General features: G+C 60.1%; 2 protein-coding genes across 2 annotated transcripts; one reads left to right on the top strand and one right to left on the bottom strand.

The window, feature by feature from the left end:
• Positions 1–1,087: 1,087 nt before the first annotated feature.
• On the top strand, positions 1,088–22,172 carry IDUA (alpha-L-iduronidase). The gene is made up of 15 exons (XM_023737955.1): positions 1,088–1,092; positions 2,536–3,006; positions 3,746–3,886; positions 17,941–18,026; positions 18,202–18,309; positions 18,648–18,743; positions 18,908–19,110; positions 19,225–19,404; positions 19,565–19,781; positions 20,241–20,453; positions 20,594–20,715; positions 20,827–20,952; positions 21,035–21,111; positions 21,796–21,896; positions 22,069–22,172. The coding sequence occupies exons 1-15, from the start codon at positions 1,088–1,090 to the stop codon at positions 22,170–22,172; spliced, it is 2,250 nt and encodes a 749-aa protein (XP_023593723.1).
• Positions 6,176–9,716, bottom strand: SLC26A1 (solute carrier family 26 member 1). The gene is made up of 2 exons (XM_012557605.2): positions 8,780–9,716; positions 6,176–7,696 (listed from the first exon to the last, which is right to left on the bottom strand). Exons 1-2 carry the CDS (start codon positions 9,368–9,370, stop codon positions 6,176–6,178), a joined length of 2,112 nt encoding a protein of 703 aa, XP_012413059.1. The 5' UTR covers positions 9,371–9,716.
• Positions 22,173–25,856: the final 3,684 nt, after the last annotated feature.

The following is a 25,856-nucleotide window of genomic DNA, read 5'->3' as shown; positions in this document are numbered from 1 at the left end:
CTCTCTGTTGGTTCTGGAGGAAAGTCCTTGTCATCAATCTTCCCCTGGCCGAGGAGCTTCTCAGGCACAGGGACCCCAGGTCCAAAGGACATGCTCTGCTCCCGGTGCTGCTTTCTTGATAGTATGAGGTCCCTACTCTCTGCTCACTTCCCTTTCCTTTTATGTCTTGTAAGATAAAAGATGGTGCAGGCCACACTCCAGGGAAACTCCCTTTACACTGGATCAGGGATGTGGCCTGAGCAAGGGTGTTACATCTCACCTTAATCCCCTTCAACATAATCTAATCTTGCCTCATTAACCACTGGCAGAGATTAGGATCTACAATACATAGAAAAATTATATCAATCACAAAATGGAGGACAACCACACAATACTGGGAATCACGGCCCAGCCAAATTGATACACATATTTTTGGGGGACACAATTCAATCCATGACAGTATCTCACATAATTCTCAGGCTTTCTGCATTTTGAGTTTTTTATTTCAATAAATGTATTTAATCCAGAAGTGCCATTGTGGGGAGCTCCTCCTCTTCCTGACACTTGAACAGGGCTTTGTCATAAGTTGCCTTCTCTTCTCCATTTGTATACTTCTGTTATAATGGCTCTGTTTTGATGATCCACAATTTTAAGTCACCAAAAAAAAAAAAAAAAGGGACTGGTAACATTGGTTGCCTCTAGGAAAGGGATCCTACTGGCTGGTGGAGAACAGCACAGGGGCAGGGGCTTTTCACTGTGTTTTGAAACTTTATTTTTGAACTACATGATGCCATAACCTATTTTATATACCTACATATGTATATCTATACTGGAGCCCTGATGGTGCAGTGGTTAAGAGCTACAGCTGTCAACCAAAAGGTTAGCAGTTTGAATCCACCAGATGCTCCTTGGAAACCCTATGGGGCAGTTCTACTTCATCCTATACAGTCACTATAGAAGATAAATTTATTTTCTCACAGTTCAGGAGGCTAGAAGTCCAATTTCCGGGCATTGGTTCTAGGGAAGGCTCTCTGTTGACTCTAGGAGAAGATCTTTGTCTCTTTCAGTTTCTGTAGCCCCACTGTTCCTCGGGTCCTTGGTGATCTTCATGTGGTATCCATCTTCTCTCCTATATACTCACTTCTGTGTCTAATCTGCCAGAAGTGATGAGGTTTAGGACATGCCCTACGCTGATATGGCCTCATGAACATAACAAAGCAAACCCTATTCCCAAACGGGATTCCAGCATATATTTTGAGGGTCACAGTTCAATCCATAACAACCCATTAACCATTTGCACCAAACCAAAACCAAACCCACTGTTGTGGAGTCCATTCTAACTCATAGTGACTCTGCGAGACACAGTAGAATGCCCCACAGGGTTTTTCCAAGGCTGTAAGTCTTCACAGAAGCAGACTGCCTCATCTTTCTCCCATGGAGATGCTGGTGGGTTCAAACTGCCAACCTTTCAGTTCGCAGCCGAGTGCTTTAACCACTGTGCTACCAGGGCACCTCCATTTGCACCACCCATATCTACATCTACAGAAAACATTTACACCTCTGATCCCACCTCCTCTTGACATCCAACCCACTTAGCATCTCAAAGACACCTGATTCCCATCTCAGATATTGGCACATTCCTTCAGCTGCTTTGGCTGAAACCCTAGGGGTTACCTCTGACGCCTCTGTTTCCTTCCCACCTCCACCATCCAATTCATCAGTAAGTCCTGTAGCTCCATCTTCAAAATGTATCCCCAATGGAACCATCTCTCCCCACCTTCCAACCATCACTGGGAGGGAGCCATCTCCTGGCTTCCAGGCTGGGCCCCAGCAGGCTATTTCCCGGCAGCCAGAGTGATATTTCTGAACTATTAACAAGACAATAATGCTTTACACTCATATACTTAAGGGCCAAGCAATTTTCTAAGCGCTTTCCATGTGTTTAGTCACTCAGTCCTCACAACAACCTAAGAGGTAAGGACTGCTGTTATTCTCATTCAGCAGGGAAGGAAGCAGAAAGGGGAGGAACTTGCCGGAAGAGGCAGGATTCCAACAGCGCTTTCCTCAGATCGCAGGTTCCTGGATCCCTGGGCTTCCTCTAGGCCAGAGGACTCCCCACCAGGACTGCCCCTTTGCCAGAACACCCCCTCCTAAAGCCCGCGGTCCCAACCAATCCAAGCCCCCCAGGCCCCACCCAAGCCCAGCCCAACAGGCTGAGGACCTGCCCAGGCCCCGCCCAGGCCCGCCATGTCTTGCCCTGTATCACCCTGACCCCCAGCCCGCCTAGTTCCCACCAGGCCTGCCCAGGCCTCGCCCAGCCCGCAGAGACCCCGCCTAGGTTCCACCCTGCCCCGACCCACCAAGATCCCATATATTCCCCGCCCACGCCCCACCCAGGTATTCCCCTATCCACTCCCTCGGCCCGCCTGGACCCCACCCCCGGCAGCCTAAATCCCTCCCAGACGCCCGCCTAGCCCTGCCCTAGCCAGCTGAGGACCTACCGCGGCCTCAACCCGCCTAGGTTCCATCTAGTCCCCGCCCATGCTCCCCGCCTAGGTGTCGCCCCGTCCTGCCCCTGGAGCGGCCCCGACGCCACCTAGGTGCAGCCCAGGCCCGCCCACTTAACGGCGCTGGCTCTCCCCTCCAGACTCCCGACCCGCCCAGATGCACCGTGGTCCCGCCCAGGCCCGCCCTGTCCTGTCCAGCTCCCGCCCGGGTCCGCCCTGGTCCCGCCCAGGCACCGCAAGGCTGCGGGATCACGTGGGCGCGCGACCCGGAGGCGGAACCGCGGGCGCGGTGTAGACCCGGCAGCTCCGGGAGCCTGGAGGACGCAGAGTTTGCCGCGTCCCGGCGCCCAGCCATGGGTCACCCGCGCCTCCCTTACTCCCCCGCCGCGCTGCTCGTACTCCTGGCAGCGCTGCTGGCCGCGCCCCACGCGGCCCTCGCCGAGGACCCGCTCCTGGTGCGCGTGGATGCGGCCCGAGCGCTGCGGCCCCTGCGGCACTTCTGGAGGAGCACTGGCTTCTGGTGAGCGCCTGCGGGGAAACTGAGGCCAGAGCTGCCCACCGCCCATTTCCCGGCCTCGCGCCCTTCGGAAACTGGGGCCGCTCTGTCTCCGGACCCCTGCGCCCGTAGCGCACAGTCGGTGCTCCGAAACCCAGTGTCCAGGAATGAACCTGCCGCCTTGGAGCCCGGAAAGGCCACCCAGCCAGTTCCACTCTCACGCCTTCCTCTGGAGAGCCACTCTCAGTCAGACTAGGGGTCTCGTTTCCGTCCTCTGGACCCCGTAGGGTGTTTGGGTTGGGGGGGGTCTTCTACTTGATGAGTTCCCCCGTGTGGTAGAGGTCTGAGGCCAGGCCCTGAGCTTGCTCCGGGTCGGGGGCCTCCGGGAGTCTGAAGAGCCCAGTGGCCACAGGGGCAGCCTAGGACGAAGGCCTTATTTGTTCCAGCTGGTTCAAGGGAGGTGAGCGCAGGACACTGCATTTTGCAGTGGACCAGGACCCACACATGGGGGCAGGCCTCAACCCCCATGCAGCCAGGGGCGTGTACGGGAGTGGGACCTGTCCCCAGTCCCTGTGTGGCCCCAGCCACCTCCACGGCAGGCTTCTAGCTGGCGGGGCAAGGAGCAGGTTTGGGACGTGGTCCTCCGTGAACCCCATCCATAAACATGAGACTTGAGAACATTCCGGGCGTGAAGTGTCATTTTATTAGTGGCTGCCTGAGGGCTCAGAACTAACGCAGTCACTGCCCTTGTTCCTGCCCCTAGCCCTCCTCTGCCACATAACCGGGCTGACCAGTACGACCTCAGCTGGGACCAGCAGCTCAACCTTGCCTACGTGGGTGCCGTCCCTCACGGGGGCATCAAGCAGGTCCGGACCCACTGGCTCCTGGACCTCGTCACGGCCAGGTGGGTGATGGTGGGGGGAGCTGGCAAGAGCCCCACTTTACAGAGATGAAGATTGAGGCTGAGAGAAGAGGTGGGACTGGCCAGTGGTCTGTCCTGGAAGTGAAGTGGGAGGGGAAGCCTGCTGGCCTCATGGTGGACCGGGGTATGGGGAAGAGTGAGGAGCTGGGGGGGCACTAAAGTTGGGGCACAGGGCGGGTGCCTCCCTCTGAGGAGGCGCTACTGCTCCTGACCCCTGCATTTCTCATCAAAGGGGCCTGTCGAGGTGGGAGGGTACCCTCACTGGCTGCCTTCCTGGGGGGTCTGGGGGGCAGCACCTGGACCCTGCATAGCCACCTTTGTGGCTAGTCCACCTGGCTTCCCTCCGGAGACTCAGGATCAGGGTGGTGGTCTGTTGTACCTGGCTCTGCGCTGTACCCCAGCTTCTGTGTGTTTGTACCCCCATGTAGCCTGTGTTGTGTGTATTCATGGGCCTGGCTGTGCCAGGACGCTGTGCCTGCGGGGTGGGCTAAGGTGTGTGCTGGTCCCACCTGCTTTTGGCTCTGACACTGGACAGCCTGCCCTGGAGCAGGTAGTGGCACCATGAGGCCCAGCCTGGGCTGAGGCATCACATGTAAGGAGCACTTGGGTGTGTGTGTAGGGGATGGGGTTTCCAGAGACACAGAGACCTTGAGGCCCTGGACCAGAGACCTTGAGGCCCTGGACCAGAGTCCCCAGCTTTTACCTAAGGTGGGGCAGAGGCTGGGCAGGCTGAGACAGTGGGGTTTCTGTACTCTGGAGGCTGCATGATTTGTGGGACCGTGTGCAAAACGAGGAGTCCCTCGGTGTTCAAGGGCATTAACCATCACACTTGGCTGCAATCGAAAGGTTGGAGGTTTGAGACCATCCAGAGGCACCTCGGAAGAAAGGCCTGGTGATCTACTTCCAAAAGCTCAAAGCCACTGAAAACCCTACTGTGACACACATGGTGTTGCCATGAGTCAGAATTGACATGATGGTACTTGGTTTGTTGTTGTTAGGTGCCGTCGAGTCAGTTCTGACTCACAGTGACCCTATGTACAACGGAACGAAACACTGCCCAGTCTTGTGCCATTCTCACAATTGTTGTTATGCTTGAGCCCATTGTTGCAGCCACTGTGTCAGTCCGTCTCATTGAGGGTCTTCCTCTTTTTCTGCTGACCCTCTGCTTTACCAAGCGTGATGTCCAGGAACTGGTCCCTCCTGATCACATGTCCAGAGTATGTGAGACGAAGTCTCGCCATCCTCGCTTCTAAGGAGCATTCTGGCTGTACTTCTTCCAAGACAGACTTATTTGTTCTTCTGGCAGTCCATGGGATATTCAGTATTCTTTGCCAACACCATAATTGAAAGATGTCAGTTCTTCGGTCTTCCTTATTCATTGTCCGGCTTTCACACGCATCTGAAGCGATTGAAAACACCACGGCTTAGTCTTCAAGGTGACATCTTGGCTTTTCAACACTTTAAAGAGGTCTTTTGCAGCAGATTTGCCCAGTGCAATTCGTCATTTAATTTCTTGACTGCTGCTTTCGCGGGTGTTATTGTTGATCCAAGTAAAATGAAATCCTTGACAACTTCAGTCTTTTCCTCCATTTATCGTGATGCTCCTTACTGGTCCAGTTGTGAGGACTTCTGTTTTCTACGGCACCTTGGAGGCTGTGTGATTTGTGGGGCCATGTGCAAAACGAGGAGTCCCTGGGTGTTCAAGGGCATTAACCATCACACTTGGCTGCAAACCAAAAGGTTGGAGGTTTGAGACCATGCAGAGGCGCCTCGGAAGAAAGGTCTGGTGATCGATCTACTTCCAAAAACTCAGCCACTGAAAACCCTACTCTGAGACACATGGTGTTGCCTTGAGTTGAAACAGGCGATGATACTTGGTTTTAGTTGGTGCAAAATGAGATGTAGGGCCTCTGTTCAAACATGATTAAAACTTTTAAGACCGGGACTGATGTGGCTCTTCTGAGTTGGGGCTCTGGAGGCCAGGGATTAGGGCCCAGCGTGGCAGCCAGGGCAGCATTTGTGTCGAAGGCAGTGATTCTTGGAGCCCCGAGTGTCTGCGGTCCTTGTGGGTGTTAAAAGTGCCGTCTGTCCCCATTCCCCCCAGAATTCCCTGGTTTCTTAGGGCGGGTATGGCACGGGGGGGGGGGGGGGGTCTGGTGGCTGATGGCAGCCACGGGCATTGCTCTCTGGGAAGGAATGTGGCGATCATTTGAGGACGTCTGCTGTGGGCTCCCACGTGGGCGTGGTGATGGCCCGCAGGTGCTGACCTTGCTAGAGCGAGGAGTCGGCAGCCTCCAGCTCCCTGTGGCGGGCTCGGGCCGCCTGCACGGCGCTGTGCACGCTGTGGAATAACTGCTCCTCCTCGGCCGTGTCCCCCTCTTCCTCGCCCAGGAAGCCCCCTCGTCTCAGCGTGTCTCTCACCGACGGGCTGCAGCAGGCGAGCAACAGGGCAATGCCCAGGGTCTCGTAGTCTTGGCGCAGGCCCTGCAGCGCGGCCAGGCCGGCCACATCCAGGAATAGCAGCGGGGCGCAGTCAATGACCACTGTGTGGAAGCTGGCCGCCGAGAGGACCAGTGCGGACGTGGTGCCCGCTGGGCCCAGGTCCTTGCTGCCACCATCCCCCTTGTGGGCTCCCGCCTCCAGCCCCCGCCTCCTGGCAGCTGCGTGCCCCGCATCCAGTCCCGTGAGGCTGTAGAGCGACCGCAGGAAGAAGTCTTTGTTGGCATAGTAGAGTGGGCCCGCGAAACGGAAGACCTGCACCCCTGGCTCAGGGAGGAGGCCCTCGAACTCCATGGCGTCCTCGTAGAAGGCGGAGCCGCCGATGCGGGCAAGCAGGACGGCGTGCGGGCGCTGCGTGCGGCCCACCAGGCTAAGCAGCGAGAGGAGCACACCGGCCAGCAGCCCAGCCTCGACGCTGACCAGCACACAGGTGGCTGCAGTGGCCACCCAGACCAGTGCATCGGCTTGGCTGAGCCGCCACAGCTGCGGGAGGTCGCCCACCTTGCGCAGGGCCCCACGCAGGCTGACGACGATGACGCAGGCCAGCACACACCTCTGCAGGTCCCGGAAGAGCGGCGCCAGCGCCAGCAACACCAGCAGCACCACGGCGGCGCTGACCAGGCTGGACACCTGCGTGCGGCAGCCTGTGGCCGTCTTCACCAGGCTCTTGGTCAGGGTGGCACTGGTAGCGAAGCAGTGGAAGAAGGCAGGCACCAGGTTGCAGCAGCCGGTGGCCAGGAGCTCCTGGTTGGCACGGACAGAGTAGCTATGGCTCCGGGCAAACATCTCCGCCAGTGAGATGGAGAAAGCAGAGCCCACGAGGGCCAGAGACACAGCGTCCCGCGCCACGCGCCACATCAGCTCAGGGTCGGGCACCCGCGGGGCCAGGAAGCCAGTGGGGATGTGGCCGGCCACGCTGGAGCCGAACCGCTCGTGGAACTGCCCGAAGTGGGACACCAGCGTGGCCACCACAATGACCACTAGCTCCACGGGCAGCGGCACCTTCAGGTGGTGCCGGTAGCGGTCCGAGAGCTCCTTGGCAGCCAGCAGCACGGCCAGGCACACGGCACTGGTGACTACGTCGCACACGTTGGCCTGGCTGGCGCTGCGCAGCAGACTCAGCCACGTGCTCAGCACCATCCCAGGCCCTTGGTGCCGCGGGACCCGCACGCCCAGCAGGTGCTTCAGCTGCGAGGTCAGGATGGTCACTGAGGCCCCCATGGCAAAGCCGTCGAGCAGTGGTGGTGAGAGGTAGGTGGACATGAAGCCCAGCCGGAGGACGCCCATGAGGACCTGTGGACAGAGTGTGCTCAGGGGACCAGGCCCCCCAGGCGCCCGAGGCGGCCCCGAGCTGGGGGTTGGCCGCAGCACAGAGCCCGACCTCTCACCACTGCGGCTGCTTTAGTTCCCCAGTTGGACATGGCGGGGAGCTTCACCCACACCTCTGCACACTTGCGTGCCTGTAGAGACCCCTCATGGTGCACGTGTCTCGTGGGAGCTCGGGGCGCACGTGTGTAGTACATGGATGTGGTCAGTCACAGGACTCCCCTCTCCCACTCTCCAAGCACGGGAACCACTTTTGTTTCAGAAATGGGGCCTCTGGGCTCTGGGGATGAGATCCCCTGTTGCCGTCGAGTGGATTGCAGCTCATAGCGACCCTGTAGGACAGAGTAGGACTGCCTCATAGGTTTCCAAGACGGTAATCTTTACGGAAGTAGACTGCCACGTCTTTCTCCTGCAGACTGGCTGGTGGGTTTTAACCACCGACCTTCGGGTTGGCAGCTGAGCGCTTTAACCACTGTGCCACCAGGGCTCCTTGGGGATTAGATGGTGGTCCTCTAATTCTCTGGACCCCACCCCCACCCCCGCATCAGCCCCCCTGGGGTAGGCTCTCACCCTGCTTATCTTTCCTGGCAGCTGCGGGGGAGTGGGGTTGGGCTGGGAAGGCATTTTGGAGTCTGGGGGCGGCAGGCCTAGGACACGTGAGGACCCTGGCGTGGGGGGCCACAGGAAGGACAGCGAGGCCATGAGAGCCAAAGTTGGTCACATCTGGAGCCAGTGGCCACGCTCTGCCCGTTTGTCCCTGCCCAGGCTGAGCTGGCCAGGGTTGGGCTCCCCCCGCCCCAGCCCTGTGGCACCCTCAGGGTGTCTGATGCCTGACCTTGGGATGCCCCTGCTTGTCCCACCTCCACACCTGTGCCCTTGCTGGTCTCTCCTTCCTGTTTAAATACCACCTTCCTTCATGGCCCGACCCTAAGGCTGGGCCAACCTGTTTCTGACTCCGACCTGGTGCCTCCTCCTGGGATCTCCTTGCTGCGCGGTCTGTGAGTGCCCCTGGGGGTGCATCCTGTCCCACCCCCCCGGCCAGCTCCTCACCTGGTAAATCCCAGCCACCAGCGTGAGGGCGGTGGCCACGCGGATGGCGTAGCAGTCCCTCCCACAGTCCTGAGGCCCAAGCGCTAGCCAGGTGGCTGAGGCGTTGAGTGCGCTGTCGTTGGCTCCCAGCCCTGGCCCGTCCTGGGCGGTGTCTAAGCCAGCCAGCTGGAGCTCGCGGTCCACCACCTGGCCCACCATGAGGCAGAGCAGGCTGAAGATGCCCACGGACACGTGGCGGGAGGTGCCCAGGAGGAAGTAGATGAGGTTGGCGAAGAAGGACGTGTAGAGGCTGTAGAGGGGTTGCAGCCCAGCCAGCAGCGAGTAGGCAATGGCCTGCGGCACCAGGATGATGCCGATGACCAGCCCGGACATGACGTCGCCTGGCAGGTCCTCCCACAGGCGGTACTGGGGCAGCCAGCGCGTTGCAGGCACCAGATCCTGCACTAGCACCCAGGCCTGCCGCCTGTGGCACGTGCAGCTTTTCTGCAGCCGGCTCTTCAGCGTCTTGCACAGGCTCTGGGGGGCTGGGGGCTGCCGGCGGACCAGCACCAGCCCCCCATCCTGCTGTGCACACTCGGGGGACGCTTCCATCCTTGGCGCCAGGCCCCTTGGAGCCAACCTGCAGTGGAGAAGTGGACATCATGGCTGGGGAGGGCATGGGCGCAGGCCCTGTGCCAAGGAAGGCAAGTGCAAATGAGGAAGGCCCAGGCTGGGGCAGCCCTGCTCACACATCCCAGGGCAGAGGTCAGAGGTCCCCTGCTCCCAGGAGCCAGGAGGACTGAGGTGGGGACTGGACGCTGGGCCCCCTCTCATCTCATCAGTGGGGGCCACAGATCTGTTGCCCAGAGTGGACGATGCCCCATCCACCTGGTAGCCAGCACAGGTGTCGTCAGGCGTCCCTTCAAGATGCTTAGTCTGTGGGGTGAAATGTAATTGTGACAGCAGGAAGCCATGTATCTCTGAGTGTGCTGAGGTCAGTGCAGGTAGGTGATGGCCCCAGAAGACGCTCCTCCCAGGCCCAGTCCCCCAACTCGGTGCAGCAGCTCCTGCCACTTGCCTGAAATGCCACCTCACATGAGAAGGAGGGAGGCCTGGTGGCGCAGTGGTTAAGAGCTCGGCTGCTAACCAGAACGCTGGCAGTTCGAATTCACCAGCTGCTCCTTGGAAACGCTATGGGGCGGTTCTGCTCTGTCCCACAGGCTCACCATGAGTCGGAATCGACTTGACAGCAGCGGGTTTTGGGTTTTTTGTGAGAAGGGAGGAGTGCTGGTGGCGCGGTGGTTAAACACTTGGCCGCTAGTCGAAAGTTCAGTTGGAACCCACCGGCCGCTCCGTAAGAGAAAAGTGTGGCCGTCTGCTTCCGTGCAGATTACAGCCTCTGAAACCCTCTGGGGCAGTTCTGCTCTGTTCTACAGGGTCGCTATGAGTTGGAATTGACTCGCTGGCTACGGCTATGGGTTTTTCTGAGAGAGGGAACATAATGGGCTGTTATCATCCACACATACAGGATTTAGGGTCCCAGACCGTCCCAGAGATCAGGCCCGTGCGTGCCCAGAGCTGAGCTCCCTACTGCTCCCCCGTTCAGTTCCCCAGCTCAGCGAAGGCCCCTGCTGCCCTCGTGACTCCCACACCAGAGACCCCCTCTCCCATTCAAACCGTGAGCATCTCTAACTTGTCCCTCTGGCTCCAGCTCCACGGCTCCATCTGCTCTACCACCGCAGGCCCTGGTGCCGGGAGCGGGGCTCAGAGGAAGAGGGCCTGCCTGGCCCCAAATCCATGCCTGGGAGTGGGGTGCTTGGACACCAGGGCCGTTCCCCCTGCCTGGTCCTTGTGCAGGATTTCTAGCACACGCCTTGGGAGGAGTGTCCCCGGCCCAGGGCCAACATGGAAGGGACGTGGGTGCATGGCGGTTGCCCCTCCTGCCCAGTCGGTTTTTCCCCAAGGACGCACTCATGGGTCTCGGAGGTTGGTAACGTTCAGGAGCTCGCCCCAAACAGCATAAGCCACTTGCTGAATACATGTGCCAGGCTGTGTCCGCTGTGCCCCTCTGGGGCCAGCCCTCTGCAGACAGCTGGTCCGGACTGACCCGTGGAGGGGAAGTCTCCTGACTTTGCCCTAGCTCCAGAGAACAGGTCAGCGGGTGGTGTCATGGAGGTGGCATTCACAGGCCCAAATCAGAATAGGTAGCGCACAGATGGCTGTCTTTACATGCACTGTTGTCAGCTGCTTGGCAAGGAGCAACTATGAACTTCAGCTTTTAAAAGCGTCTTTCATGAAGCAAAAACTCTGCCTCCTTAGAGCCCAGGATGCCCAGATACCAGTGCTGAGTGCGCTGTTTTTGTGCCGGCCCGGGACATGGGGAAGCATGGCCAGCGTCCTCGGGAATGGAGGACGGTGATCCCTGGCCTGGTGGGCAGCGGGTGGGCTAGCGTGGCGAGTCCTGGCCCTACTGAGAGGCGTTTTCCCTTTCTCCACAAAATCGCCTCAAAGATCTCACCCACTCGGGGGTCCCTGGCCACCTTCAAGCTCACGCTCAGTCCCTGGAGGTTGGGTTGTATGGAATGAGGACTGCTAAGTGCCACCTGCCTTGGACCTGAGGGTCCCCAAACTCCTTTCCCACTCAGACTTCTGGCCCCTGAGAAGCCCCGGAATTGGGAGCATTTTCTGTTCACAACATCCTGCCCAAAGTTGCCCCCACGCTCGGTGTCAGCCTCTTTCTGCCCAGTGAGCTGGCCTCTGCCAGGGAGAGTCGACCCCAGCAGGGACCCCAGATGGTTCTTACCTAAGGCAGCCACCCGAGGGTTGGGTGGGCGGCAGGACAGTGGGGGCCCGGCCCTGCTGTGCACCCAAGGCTGGGGTCTGCTCGGGCTGTGCTGGCCAGCCCAACGCCCGGGACCCTCTGGCTTCTGGGGTCAAGCAGGGAGCCAGGCAGCCGCGCTCTGTGGTTTGGACTGACTGCGCAGTTGTGCTGGGCCTGCAGTTAAATTATTTACTCCAGAGATTGCTGAGTCACATGTTTCCTCAGACAAGTGTTACCTGTGGCTAATCCGGCGGGTTGTTCTGTAATCAGAGGCTCACAGCAAGAACAGTGGTGGGAGCCTTTGATAAGCTTCAGGGCCACCCTGCATGGGCTGCAGGTATAGCGGCTATGCCTCTGCAGGCCGGCACAGGCGGGTAGGCAGTGAGTGGCCCGAGCAGGATGCTTGGGGGTTTCGGCCCCTTGTGGAGTGGAGGTGGAAGGTGCCGCAGCTGGGCCGGTCCTGGGCTGAAGATGGGCAACATGTGCACCCTTTAGCTCTGGGGACAAGTGGAGTGGCCTCGCCAGTCCCTCAGCATCTCCCCTGTTCTAGTCCACGGCTGGAGTGCAGGGCACATGGCGGAGCCAGGCCCCATCCTGGGCCTCTGTTCTGTGTCCTCCAGTGGAAAGCAGGCATGGGGCTGCTGGCAGGGGTGTGTGTGTCTATGCACGTGCCCAGGGTTCGGCTGGCATTCCCTCCACGGGCTGGGGGCCTGCCGGGCATCCAGATGACATCACCAGTCAGGTGTGCCCTTCCTGCTGTGGGGGGTGGGGGAGACCAGGCCCTCTGGAGCCTGACCAACCGTCTAGATTCCAGCACAGCACTGACCCGCCATGACTGGATTGCACAGCAGAGGGGACTGGCGTTGCCTGTCTCGAAGGGCTGGTGTGAAGATGAATTTACCCCTTTAAATGAATTAAACTAGTACCCCCAAAATGCTCAGGACAGTGCCCGGCATATAGTAAGTGCTAAGGGTAAGCTGGCGTCCCTGGGTGGTGCAGTTAACGCGCTCGGCTGCTAACTGAGAGGTTGGAGGTTTGAGTCCACCCAGAGGTGCCTCGGAAGAAAGGCCTGGTGATCTACTTCTGAAAAACCAGCCACTGAAAATGCTATGGAGCACAGTTCCACTGCGACACATGTAGGGTCGCCATGAATTGGAGCCAATTTGATGGCCCTGGTGGCACAGTGGTTAAGAGCTTCGCTGCTAACCAAAAAGGTCGGCAGTTCGAATCCACCAGCCGCTCCTTGGACACCCTATGGGGCACTTCTACTCTGTCCTGTGGAATCACTCTGCGTTGGAATCAACTCGATGCCAACGGGTTTGTTTTTTTGGTTTAGTGTTGAGGGTGAGCTGGTGTTTTAAAAAATATTATTCAGAGCCTCAGGTCACCCATCTTTGAAATGAAGAAATGAAGATAAAACCCACGTCACTGGGTGCTTAAGGCTTATGTGGGAATAATGCATAATCCCCAGGGGAGGCCGAGAGGCTGGACCACCTCAGCTGACCTGGGCCTGCTGTTCCTGGGGGCCCTGGGCACCTCAGCAGTGTGACTCAGGCCTGGGGACAGTAGGCCACAAGCCCCTAATTTTCCTGTTCCCCGGAGGAGCTGATAGGTCCTTAAAGGGGAATTAAGATCCTGGCTGAGGGTCCTTTGGAGACCCCTGTGGCCCTGGGGCTCCATTCTCCCAGGACAGGGTACTGCTCCCAGCCTGGCCCCGCATCCCCTCAGCCCCAGGGCTCTCTCCCTGCCCTGCATGCCCCTCATCTTCCAGAGGCTGAACACCTCCGCCCCTCAGGACAGGGCCTGGGGCTTCTTCCCCTGTGTCCCTCAGCTGGGCCCTGGTGAGGGAAGCTGTTTGCTCATGAGTAGCGGTTGGGAGCTGTGGTCTTGGAAGCCGTTTGCCAGTGGGTGGGTGAGTCACCTGGTTCAGGGCCTCAGGCCCATCCCTGGTGCAGATAATGGGATCCTTAGGTGGGGAGGGGAGGGCTGCACCTCGAGGGGCAGCTGCCGAGAGGCCATACGTGCTTATCTCCCGGCCCAGCTACCGGCGAGGGGCAGTGGGAGAAATGCCCAGGGCTCCTGTGGCGGAGCTGGGGCTGCCAGGCCAGGGCCTCACCACCAACCCCCTGGGGCTGGGCCTGCTCCCTCTGGGGTGGCTCCTGGAAGGAGGGTTGGCCAGGTCCTCCAGCTTTGCTGCGAGGGGACATACACGTGCACTGTACCAGGGCAGTGATGTGGGCTGAGGCGCTGGTACAAGTCAGCATGGGGGTGGTCAGCTGGGGGGACAGAAAAACTTAGTGGGAGAAGTGGCCTCCCCCCTTTCAGGAAGCAGGACCCACAGGCCTGGCCCACAGGGACGGGGTAGAGGGTTCAGGAGGGTCCTGGGCTTGGGATTTTAGGCAGGCGGGGGTATTTCAGGTGGAGCCCATTCTGTATGTGCGGTCCTTCCCCCACCCACCACCATCCTCAGCTGCACCGGGGGTGCCTGGGTGCACCATGGTGTCCCCGCCTTGGTTATCCTCAGTGGCAGGGACTGGGCCTTACTCCCCCCTGCCCCCTGGTGTCTAAGGCAGGTGAGGAAATGGAATTGGGTCACACCGGCCCTGTGAGAGAGTCATAGGACCCATAGGGCCTCAATCCCCCTGAGCTGCAGTGGCCCTCTGCATCACTTTCCCTGCTGTGTATGGAGGCGGTCGTCTGCTGCCTGGCCAGGCACACAGGCAGAGTGTCTAGGGGTACCCAGAGCTTGCTGGCTGGAGAGGATGGGGAGGCCCATGTTCCCCTCATCCAGGCTCCATCCGGACTTCACTCACTCCCCTGCCCAGTGGGGCTGGCTGGCAGGGGACCGTGGGGACCCCAGTGCCTTCCACCAGCTGGGACCATCCTCACAACAGCCTCCTGTCCTGTGCCTCATAGCTATTAATGGTTTTCTTGACATCAGCTCCTTTACAGCTGAGTGTATTTGTTTGGAAAGGAAACACTGTCCCTGCAGTACGGGAAGAGACCCCAATGACAAGCTCATTTCAACTTCAGGGCTCTGAGGTCAGATCTCAGTTCTTCCCCAAAGACCCGCCGCCACGTGGGTGTTTCCATATGAGACAGCTCCCAAGAGGCCCAAGAGCGTGTGGGGCTGGACCGAGGGCCCGGGCTTCAGATTCTCTCAAACGACGGATCGGTGTCCGCTGGCCCCTGCCCCGTGTACGCCCGCAGCATGCGCGGTCCCGTCCACCCCGCTTCGGGCAGACCCGGCTCCCTCCCCGCAGTAGTGCAGCCCTGGCCCCCCAGTCTAAGCAAACCCTCCAGCACGCGCGGCCCTGGCCCCGCCGCCCCCCCGCCCTCCACCGCGGACCCTGCCCTGGGCACGCGCGCCCCACCTCAGGCGCTCTTCCCCGCAGCGTGCGCAGTGCTGGCTCCCCTCCACCCCCAGCCCGCGCGCGCGGCCTCCGCCTACTCCCCCATCATCGAGCACACTCGCCTCTAGGCCTTGTCTGCCCCCGCCCACCCGCCACTCACCCGGCCCGGCACCCGGCGGCGGTGGGCAGGTGGGCACGGTCCTGGAGGCGCATGCGCCCAGGCAGGGAGCAGGGGGCGGGGCGGGGCGCAGTGCAGCGGAGTGGCCGGCTGCGCGGTGAATAAGCCTGTTGTACCGGGCCCACGTGCCTGCCAGCCGCGGACGGGAGGCGGCCTAGCCCTCGGGGGCGGCGGGGTCCGGGACACTGAGCCTCCCTGACCTGGGCGGGGCCGCTCACCGCCTTTCACCAGCGCAGCCCCTCCCTTCCTCCACCGCCCTCGGTCGAGTCTCTCCAGTCCCCCGTGACAGGGTCAGTTGGGGACCGAGATGCAGTATAGGGGGCCCAAGGACCGCGCTCCGGGGTTCCTTGGCCTCGGCATGCCCCTGGGTGGTGTGTCTCCTGGCACTGGGCGGGGGACACCCAAGTCCACCTGGAGTGGCAAGTTGAGGACGCCTCTGGCCTATAGGCGCCTTCCGATGGTGGCTCCACTGCGACACCTGTGTCCGGCACAGGCCAGGGTTATCACTCTAGGGCCCGGGACTTCGGAACCTTTCCGGTGCCCATTTAATGTTTATCCAAATGCTAGTCATGTTTTTTTGTTTTTTGCTACTGGTTGTGACCTTTGGATTGACAAGGGAGGGAGCATGGGGAGGTAGTGGGTGCCAGTGGAGGGTTGTGGACCTTCTGCTGCCCCGGGCTAGTGCTAGCTGACCCTGGGGTCAGGAAGACCAGCCCTGGGCAGAGGGACAGCGAGGGCAAACCGAGGGCAGGAGCAGGAGGAACTGGTGCCTGGGGGCTGTGGTGGCTCGACCTGGGCCCCCAGGGCAGCATTGAATGCTGGGCTCAAGACTGAACAGTGAGGGAGGACGACCAGACACGAGTGAGGAGTGAAGTGTTGAGTTGTGGAGACTTGCCGCATGTCCAGGGGGAGGCCTCTGCGCTGGAGGGGCTGCGACATGGGGTATGCAGACAGGCCGACCATCATTGGGACCTCTCCCCCACCATGGCACACACATGACAAGCCCAGCTGTCCACCTGCCCCACCTGGTAGCCGACACCCACGATCTCCCACATTGTCTGTGGGCACGGTTCAGGCTTTCTCCTTTCCTCAGATCCGAGGCTCCCCCAGCCCTCCCCTCCACCACCTCTCCTCATTTCACACATGGAGGTCCGGGTGTGTCCTCAAGGGGAACACCCTCAGACTCCCACGGACACACCTGTCTGTGATCTTCAATGAGCCACCATGCCCCCTCGCCAGTCTCAGCCCTTGGTCCCCTTCTCTCCTCCATCCCCCTCCCCACCCATGCCTTGGGATGTGAAACACAGTCCTCAGGCCCCAGACCCCTGAGCACCAGGTTCATTCCTTCAGCTACCAACACAGCTTCTGTACTGGGATGTCCAGCTCCACATGAACAAAGCCCAGCCCTCATCTTACCCCAAGCATCTCCTCACTTGCATCGGCCATCTGCACCCCATCCACCCAGCTGCTCAAGCCCACATCTGTGGAGTGGTGCTAGACTCCCTTCTTCAGCTCATGTCGCCTCTACCTGTAAGTCCACTGGTTCCATTACTTCTCACCGTCTCCATGGCCAGCACCCCAGCCCAGACACCGAACCTCTCCCTGGGTGACCACTGTGGCCCCCTAGCTGTATCGCAGCTCCTGCTCTTGCTCCACTCAGACGTCAGAGGGATCCTCTCAGAATGTCATGGTGCCACTCTGATTGGAACCCCGTTTTGCCCAGAGTCAAAAGTTCTGCTCTCACCATGGTTACAAGGTCCCATGTGACCTCATTACGGAGGACTGCACCCATACTCTGCCCCAGGCCCACTGGCTGCCTTTCTGGGGCTTGAAAACTGCAAGCTCATTCCTACCTCAGGGCCTTTGCATGTGCTGTCCCTGCTCTTTCCCCCAGACATCCTCATGGCTGGCTTGTCCCGTCATTCAGCAGGTCTCAGATGTCACCTCCTTGGAGACACCTTCCTCCTTGCCCCTCTGTTGCTGGGTGAAAACCCCAGGTTTTGCCCGACATGACTTGTTAGCAGCCAATAAACGAGAGTCCAAGGTGGAAGATCAGAAAGAGGCCTTTATTTTGTAGCACAAGGAAAGGAACAGTTGGGGCTGCTGCCTCCAAGGGTTGGGCTCTGAGGCTGCCTGCCTCACCTCTGCCCCTTTGCTCCCCGTCACATCTCTTTTGAGGTTCCTCTGATGTGTTCTTATAGATTCACATGGTTGTCTGGTGACATCTGTCCTGTCTCGGGAACGTGAGTCTCATGAGAACTGGGACTAGGCCCATCCTGCTGTCTGCTGGGTCCAGGCCCTGGCCAGGCCAAGTCCAGCATGGGGAGTTCCCCTCTCCTCCCTTTCCTGCCCATCCATGCTGCGGGAGGGGGTGGGGATACTGTTGGGCCAAACTTGGGGCCCTAGCCTCCAGGAGACACAGTAAAAGCAGTGGGCAGTGTCCCTTGGGTCCGGCTTGATGCCCATCCCACGGCCCCCACTCCCAGGTCAGCTATCTTTAGGATGCCCTGTCCCCCCCCAAGTCTGTGGCATCTTTCTCTCAGTGTCTGCCTGCAGGGTGTCACCCCTGAGCCTCCAGGCTGTTCTGAGTCCCCCACCCCAAACCTCTGATCTCCTGAAGGCTTGGGGACAATTCCATGTATACGTGTACCAGTTCACACTAGACTGTGAGTGACTGATAGGCGTCCATAGTTGGCGTTTTCAAAAGGGAGAAACTCCTTACCTGCTTAGATGTGGCCCCAGTTCCAGCCCAGGGAAACTGAGAAGCATCAAGCCAGCATACCAACACCCTCCGCTACCCCCCACACACACACTGAGTGTGCTTCCACAGGGGGATGGCTGGCCGGGGCCTGAGCTACAACTTCACCAACCTGGACGGGTACCTGGACCTTCTCAGGGAGAACCAGCTCCTCCCAGGTGAGCAGCCAGGGCCTTGACCTCCTGCCCAGCCCCTCCTCTCCCCGTGAACCCACCCCACTGCCTCCCCGACCCCCTCTCCTCACTGGTTGCCTGATCAGGACTGGCCACGGTGCTGGTGTGTTGGCATCCCAGGAAGTGGGGAGGGGGTGGTTACCCCGTGACTGTGTTACAGGTTTCGAGCTGATGGGCAGCCCCTCAGGACGCTTCACTGACTTTGAGGACAAACAGCAGGTGTTCGAGTGGAAGAACCTGGTCTCACTCCTGGCCAGGAGATACATTGGTGGGCAGGCGCGGCCCCATTGGTGGGCAGGCGTGGCCCTGGGCTGGGTGGGGTGCGCCTGGGCAGGCTGTCCTGCCCTACACCTGCAATTTTTTCTCCTCCCCCTTCATCCAGCCATGTCTGGACCCGCTGGGTCGGGCCCTCCTGATGAGGTGGGGTGCATCTCGAATCAGACACTCCTTCACATCCAGATCCTCACCCATGGGCGCCCCTCCCTGGAAGTCCCCATATAGGCTCAGCACTTCTTCGTCCCAGGGGTGGGGCCTAGACTGGGCCAGCCCTCCGTACTCTGCGTGGGGCCCACGGGCAAAACCCAGGGCACTGGGGCACCTTTGCAGGTAGATACGGGCTGGAGCACGTTTCCAAGTGGAACTTTGAAACCTGGAACGAGCCAGACCACCATGACTTTGACAACGTGTCTATGACTACGCAAGGTAGGCAGTGCTTCCTGGGGTCCTACCGGGCTGGAAGGGGTGGCCCAGGAGCCAGGTCGGGGATCGGGAACAGTGGGGTCACCCTCGGGGATGGAGCAGAGCCTGGGCCACATCGTTGGTCCCTCAGGTGCACAGTGGTGGACACGGCGGTCCCACCTGCCCAGGATTCCTGAACTACTACGACGCCTGCTCCGAGGGTCTGCGAGAGGCCAGTCCAGCTCTGCGACTGGGCGGTCCCGGCGACTCCTTTCACCCCCCGCCCCACTCGCCGCTCTGCTGGAGCCTCCTGGGGCACTGCTACAACGGAACTAACTTCTTCACGGGGGAGGTGGGCGTTCGCCTGGACTACATTGCGCTCCACAAAAAGGTGCGGGCTAGTCCTTCCGTCCGGGACCCCAACGGCGACCACCTCCCCCGCCCCCCACCAGCCGAGGTCACGTGAGTTGTCCCTGGCTGTGCTGACATGGGCTGCTGTCCACAGGGCGCGGGGAGTTCCATCTACATCCTGGAACAGGAGCAGGAGACTGTGCAGCAGATCTGGCGGCTCTTCCCCAAGTTCACCGACACCCCAGTCTACAACGACGAGGCCGACCCGCTGGTGGGCTGGTCCCTGCCGCAGCCGTGGAGGGCCGACGTGACCTACGCAGCCATGGTCGTGAAGGTGGGCGCTGCCCCGCCCTGGGGCTTCTCCTGCGCCTGCGCAGTTATCAGTTGCGGGGTTTTGTAGGGCTTCTCCCCAGAGGCAGCCTTCCTCCTGGGGTGCTGGTGTGGGGGCAGGTGGCTGTGGCACACGTGGTCCCAGCCACCCCCGACACCCACAGGTCATCGCGCAGCACCAGAACCTGCTGGTCGCCAACACCAGCTCCTCCATCCGCTATGTCCTCCTGAGCAACGACAACGCCTTCCTGAGCTACCACCCGCACCCCTTCTCACAGCGCACGCTCACCGCCCGCTTCCAAGTCAACAACACGCGCCCACCACACGTGCAGTTGCTGCGCAAGCCTGTGCTGACAGCCATGGGGCTGCTGGCTCTGCTCGGTAAGCCCCGCACCTGTGCACCCATCACTACTTGTCCTAGCTCGCCCCCGTGGGGCTGCTGGCCCTGCTGGTGAGCCATGCCCTGTGCCCCGGCATTGCGTCCTCTGCCTTGAGCCAGACCGGAAACAGACGATGCAGTCCCTAGAGTGGAATGAGAACTAAGAAGGATCAGCTAGGGGCCAAGACCTCCCGTGGGTGGGGGTGGATAGGTGGGGCCCTGAGGCGAGGCGGAAGCATGAACTGGTCCTGCTTGGGGGTATGCTTCCAGCAGTGCCTGTTTTTTGGGGGCTGCCCACTCAAGCCCCTCTGTTCCCCCCAGCTCTGTGGGCCGCAGAAACTGTGGTGTGGCTGGGGATCCCTTTACCAAGAGAAAGGGGTGCAAATAGTGGGAAGCCAGGCCTGGAGAAGGGGGAGGGCGGCGACCCCTGCGCGGTGACCTCTCCCTCGCTTCCCCCGCAGACGGCAAGCAGCTCTGGGCGGAGGTGGTGCAGGCCGGGAGAATGCTGGACAGCAACCACATGGTGGGCGTCCTGGCCAGTGCCCACAGCCCCTCGGGCCCCGCTGACGCTTGGCGCGCCACGGTGCTGGTCTACGCGAGCGACGACACTCGTGCCCACGCCAACCGTAGCGCCGCTGTGACCCTGCAGCTGCACAGGGTGCCCCCAGCCCCGGGTGAGCACCAGGGCTCTGGCCATTGTGGGCTCCGGCTCCAGATGTGGCCGCGAGGGGGCGTGACCGCGAGGTGAGGGGGCGGGGCCGGGAGCGGAGGGGCGGGGCTGGCGAGGCGTGGGCCCCAGCGTCCTGCTCCGCAGGGCTTGTCTACGTGACACTCTACCTGGACAACCGGCTGTGCAGCCCCCATGGCGAGTGGCAGCGCCTAGGCCGCCCCGTCTTCCCCTCGGCGGAGCAGTTCCGGCGCATGCGCGCGGCCGAGGTTCGCGGGCGGGGGTGGGGTCTGCCCGGGGCGGGGTGGAATGGCTCCTGAGGTCTGGGGGAGGGGCGCCAGACCCCGCTGCAAGGCCCTGAGGACCACCGCCACCCGCAGGACCCTGTGGCTGCGGCCCCGCGCCCCTTCCCCGCCGGCGGCCGCCTGACGCTGCGCCCGGAGCTGCAGCTGCCCTCCTTGCTGCTTCTGCACGTGTGCGCACGCCCCGAGAAGCCCCCGGGCCAGGCAAGTGGCCGCTCTTCGCTCACCCTGCCCCCAGCCCCGACTCCGCCCCACCGTCATCCTGTCACTGCGTCCTCCTCCCCAGGTGACCCGGCTCCGGGTGCTGCCGTTGACCCGCGGGCAGCTGCTTCTGGTCTGGTCAGATGAGCGCGTGGGCTCCAAGTGCGTGAGTGGGGTCGCCGCCCCCATGCTGTAGCTGCTCGTTGGTCCCCAGCACCTCTGTCCTGCAGTGTTCCTCCACTCTGCCCGTGCATCCTCCTCGCCCCGCCGTGCATCCTCCTCGCCCCGCCGTGCATTCCTCCCGCCCTGTGTGCATCCCTCCTGCCCCGTGTGCAGCATCGCCCCTTGCCCTTCCTTGCATCCCTCCTGCCCCATGTGCAGCACCGCCCCTTACACCTACATGCATCCCTCCTGCCCTGTGTGCAGCACCCGCCTCGCTCCTGCGTGCACCCCCCGTCCTGCATGCATCTCTCCTGCCTTGTGTGCAGCATCTCCGTCACCCCTGCGTACAGTCCCGTCCTGTGTGCGCCTCCCTGTCCTGCATGCATTCTTCCTGCCCCGTGTGCAGCCCCTCAGTGTGTACACAACAGTGCAGATCAGTCCATGACGGCATGCTCTCATTTGGGGTGGGGGTACCTACAGGGGACATTTGACGGCAGCAGCCGGGCTCTGATCCCCTCCACTCCACCGGTCTGGCCTGTTGTCCTCGCTGAGCGTGCCCAGGGTGTGGGAGGGTCCAGGAAGGGGGGTGGAGGGTGTAAGGCCTTGGGTGGCCCCTGTGCCAGCCACTCCAGGCCTTCAGGGACCCACCCCGACCTCAGCCTTGGTCCTGACTCTTCTCTTCAGGTGTCTGTGGACGTATGAGATCCAGTTCTCTGAGGGGGGTGAGGTGTACACCCCAGTCAGCAGGAAGGCATCGACCTTTAACCTCTTTGTGTTCAGCCCAGGTGAGCCCACCACCCACACCCTGGCCTGGGCTGCCCCATTCAGAGAAGCACTGGGTGGGTGGGGTCCCAGGGCCTTGCAAAGCCTGGAGGCGGTGGTGAGGGGGCTTTGGAGACCTGGGTGGATCCAGGTGCGCGCACACTCAAGAATGCACATGCACCCTTGTTTCCCCAGGCACGAGTGTGTCCGGCTCCTACAGGGTTCGGGCTGTGGACTACTGGGCCCGGCCCGGCCCCTTCTCAGATCCTGTGCGGTACCTGGAGGAACCTGTCCCATGAGGGCTGCTGCCAGGTGATTTTGTGAGCCTGTACTGACTGTTGAGCTTGGGGCAGACCAGGAGTCAGGATGGGCTGGGCAGCCGTCAGCTGGTCAGTTAGTCAGCAGCTCCGTTTGTCCCATCCTGCCCCTACTACGTAAAGTGCCTTTCCTACACACTGGTCTGGAGGTCAGATTTCACGGATGAACACGGGGCAGACGTAGGGGTCAGCGCCCAAGGGTGAAGCCAGGGAGTGTGAGGGCCTGGCTGGGGCAAAGCTGATGCCCCCCACTCAGAGCCCGCTCCCCGCACAGACCCCCAGGTGCCTCCCCTTTGACCTGTGGGACACAGTTGTTGAGCCAGGACAGGTCTGAGCTGCTGGCAGAGGCCACCACGTGCTCCTTGTTGCGATGTGCAGCCCCTGTGGAGAACTGTCACATCACAGAGGGCTGGGGAGCCTGGCCAGTCAGGCTGGACTCTATGTCACCACTGGGTGAGGCAGGCCCCACTTGGCCCTTGGAGCCCAGCATTCCTGACCTATCCTGCAGCGTGGGGAGTTGAGCCACGAGAGGGAGGACGTGCGCCTGGGTGCTGAGGCCCTGCTGGGGCTATTCCTGCAGCTGCCACAGCAGAAGGCCGGGGGCAGCATCCTCGTGGCCTGGCCCAGACTGGCCAGTGACAGGAATGGTCAGCAGTGTCCACGGTGGTCTCTCTCACCTCTCTTGGGTCGTCACGGGCTGTCTGGGGCCTGGAGGGAGCAGATGGCGTGCTCAGACAAGGACGACTGGAGGCGAGTTAACGAAGGGACTTTTTACAGACATGTAGGCAGCGCAGGGAAGCCACAAGAAGGGGTGCGGCCAGCCTGTGGGGCCCTGCTGAATGGGAGCTGGGTAATAGGGACCACCACCTTGTGTTCTGCCCCTCCAGTGTACTCTGCCGGCCACACTCCCCCATCTGGAAGATGGAGGCATCACAGGACCCTGCGCATTTCCTTGGAGGTTGTCATCAGGTGGCTCAGAGCCGGGGACGGGGAGTGTGCGTCTGGAAGGGCCAGCGGGAGATGGCATCAGTGATTCCATCTGCTTCTCCGCATCTACCTGCTCTTCTGTCTAAGTGAAAAGTTCATGTTCCTCTGTGTTTGTGACACGCGGGCCAGGTCCCTCAGCTGCCATATCATGGGAGGGAGATGTCAACTTGATCACAGTTCCACCTGGAATCCAAAGCCATCACCCATTTCCTGTTCCCCTTTCCCCGTCGGCGCCTCAGGGCTCGGGGTTTGGTGCCTGGTGGGGCGCCCAGACTGTCACCCTCAGGGCCCTGTCCTTTGTGTCTCTGTGACGTGCTGTGGTGACTGCACAGGGAGCCATGGCAGCATCTCTGAGGTCCAAGTGTCCCCTTCCCTGCCCCCGTTGGGGAGCAGTGGCCCTATTTCTCCATGGTGATCGGGATCTGTCACCCTCGCCAGTAAAATAGCCCCTTCTCCACCTGCTGGTTCTGCGGCTCAGGGAGCCCCCAGTGGCGAGGGGGGCATCTCAGTTTCCGGTTAAATGGGGGCAGGACTCGTTCCCTGGTGAATATGGTCTTTCCTTGGATACCAGGACTGTCAAACCCACTGAGCCCAAGGCTGTGGGGACAGGGCGGAAACTCCAGAGGTGGGCAGGTGGGTGTGATGGTTCTGGGCCCGTGTGTCCTGGCTTTCAGCAAAACAGCCCATGTGTTCAAAGTGTCCATGTCATCCTGGAGGTAGTAGCCCAACCTCAGGTGGTGGTCCCCAGCTGGATATCAGGAGTCCATCCTGCTATTCAGCCAAACCAGGGGCTTCCACGGACACTGGTATGAGCCAGCAGATTCTATGGCATGAGCCCCATGCCATACATCTTGGGTGATAAATAGATTCTTGATTTGCAGGTGATGTGTGTGGGTGCCATAGCAATAAGTGAGTGTCCAATTCAAAATGGCCAACACCAGCCCGTCTTAGCTCACTAATGCCTAGAATACCGATGTGTATACATTGCATTTCATTTTTGATGATTTCTGATTTTCGTAGATTCATACTGTGTACATTCCATGTTCCGATTATTAATGGATGTTTGCAGCTGTTTCTTCTCATTTTGAGTTGTGCCACATCAGCAAATGAAGGTCCCGAAAGCTTGACTCCATCCACGTCATTAAGGTTGACTACTTTGAGGAGGCAGCTCTTCCCCAGTATTCTTTTGAGTGCTCCAACCTGAGGGGCTCATTTTTTGGCACCATACCAGACAATGTTCTGATGCTATTCATAGGGTTTTCACTGGCCAATTTTTTCAGAAGTAGACTGCCAGGTCCTTCTTCCTAATCTGTCTTAGTCTGGAAGCTCCACTGAAACCTGTTCACCAAGGGTGACCCTGCTGGTATTTGAAATACTGGTGGCAAAGCTTCCAGCAACACACAAGCCACCACAGTATGACAAACTGAAAGACACATGGAAGCGAGGAATATGGAGTCCAAAATGGTGGTGCTGGCAAGGACATCTCAGGCAGGGATGGAAGTCCACATTTGCAATAGGCCCCCTTTTTCCCGTGGCGGGTAACCACCATCTCCTTCGTGGTGGAAGGCTCCAGTGCGATCAGGCAGCCGCCAGGTTGCTGACTCACCCCCACCCTTCCATGGAGGCATGCTGGCGGATTTGCCTTGGCCTCTGCTGTTGGCAGGTTGGGCTTGGAGCAGTGGCGAGACCCAGGGCAGTTTTGGTCAGGGGAAGTCCATGTTGATGAATCCATACACAGCCTCCATCCCTGCTGCCATGGTCACTTTGCACAGAGCCCATGGAGTAGTCACCCGCCATGGAGTGGGTGGCTGGGGAAGAGGCGGACATCCAGCATTCCCCTGTGTACTGACTATCTTCAATACATCTTCAGTACAGTGGATGCCCCTTGGGGTGAATGCAGCATTTCTGTGGGATACGGTATCCTCATACTCTGTGCCCATCCCAAGAGTGCATCCACTGCTTCTTTTCCAGACCCCCTTGGCTGCAAGCTTTCAGGTTCCCATCTTGTTGTTTTTGGGTCTGGGCAAGTGGATAACCGCTTGGATGCTGCCCGTTGTAGAGCCACGTCTCGGGCCAGATGGACCACTGAGTTCTGCCCCCCAGGGACTTCCTTCACTCTCCCAGGGCCACCTGAGTGGGGCTCTAGTGCAGAAGCTTTCCCTGCCAGGCGATGCCAGCATACTGTACAGATACATCCAGAAGCCAAATCTGCACTTTGCTCACCTGTCTCAACAGCCAATAGGAAACGCCTCATGAAGCCACAGGTGTCGTTGTGGGAGAGGTGGCAATACAGAAGAGGCAGGTAAACAGGAACTTGAGCCTCCCGGTCATACAACTGTACTTGGTTTCTATATGCCCCTTAGATCTCACATTAGAATGCTGCGGGGCACCCAGTTCAGGTCTCCTGGTCACCTGGTGAATCGTGGGTAGACATTCAGCAGGGCCCTGGACAACTGTTTTTGACAGGAGGGAATGGCCTTACTCCAGAACGCGAGGGGATCTGTGCTGTGTGTCTCCTACTGGTGCTCACCAGAGGCTCCACGGAGCATCTCTGTCTGCCACAGACAGTTTTAGGCAACATTGGGCCTGCTGGGTCACGAGACCTGTCTCAGTCTCCTGTTGTTGTTAGATGCCATCAAGTCGGTTCCAACTCATAGCGACCCTGTGAACAACAGAATG

Source organism: Trichechus manatus, unplaced genomic scaffold (genome assembly GCF_000243295.1).
Source record: "Trichechus manatus latirostris isolate Lorelei unplaced genomic scaffold, TriManLat1.0 scaffold00111, whole genome shotgun sequence".
Taxonomy (NCBI): domain Eukaryota; kingdom Metazoa; phylum Chordata; class Mammalia; order Sirenia; family Trichechidae; genus Trichechus; species Trichechus manatus.
This window is presented reverse-complemented; position numbering and strand designations above follow the sequence as displayed.

Excerpts from the sequence above, each read along its gene's own strand:
- SLC26A1 (XM_012557605.2), bottom strand. The coding sequence starts at position 9,370 with ATGGAAGCGTCCCCCGAGTGTGCACAGCAGGATGGGGGGCTGGTGCTG. Across the intron at positions 7,697-8,779 it reads TGGTGGCTGGGATTTACCAG|GTCCTCATGGGCGTCCTCCG; the intron begins GTGAGGAGCTGG and ends CTCTGTCCACAG.
- IDUA (XM_023737955.1), top strand. Across the intron at positions 20,716-20,826 it reads GGCGCATGCGCGCGGCCGAG|GACCCTGTGGCTGCGGCCCC; the intron begins GTTCGCGGGCGG and ends CGCCACCCGCAG. Across the intron at positions 20,953-21,034 it reads CCGAGAAGCCCCCGGGCCAG|GTGACCCGGCTCCGGGTGCT; the intron begins GCAAGTGGCCGC and ends CCTCCTCCCCAG.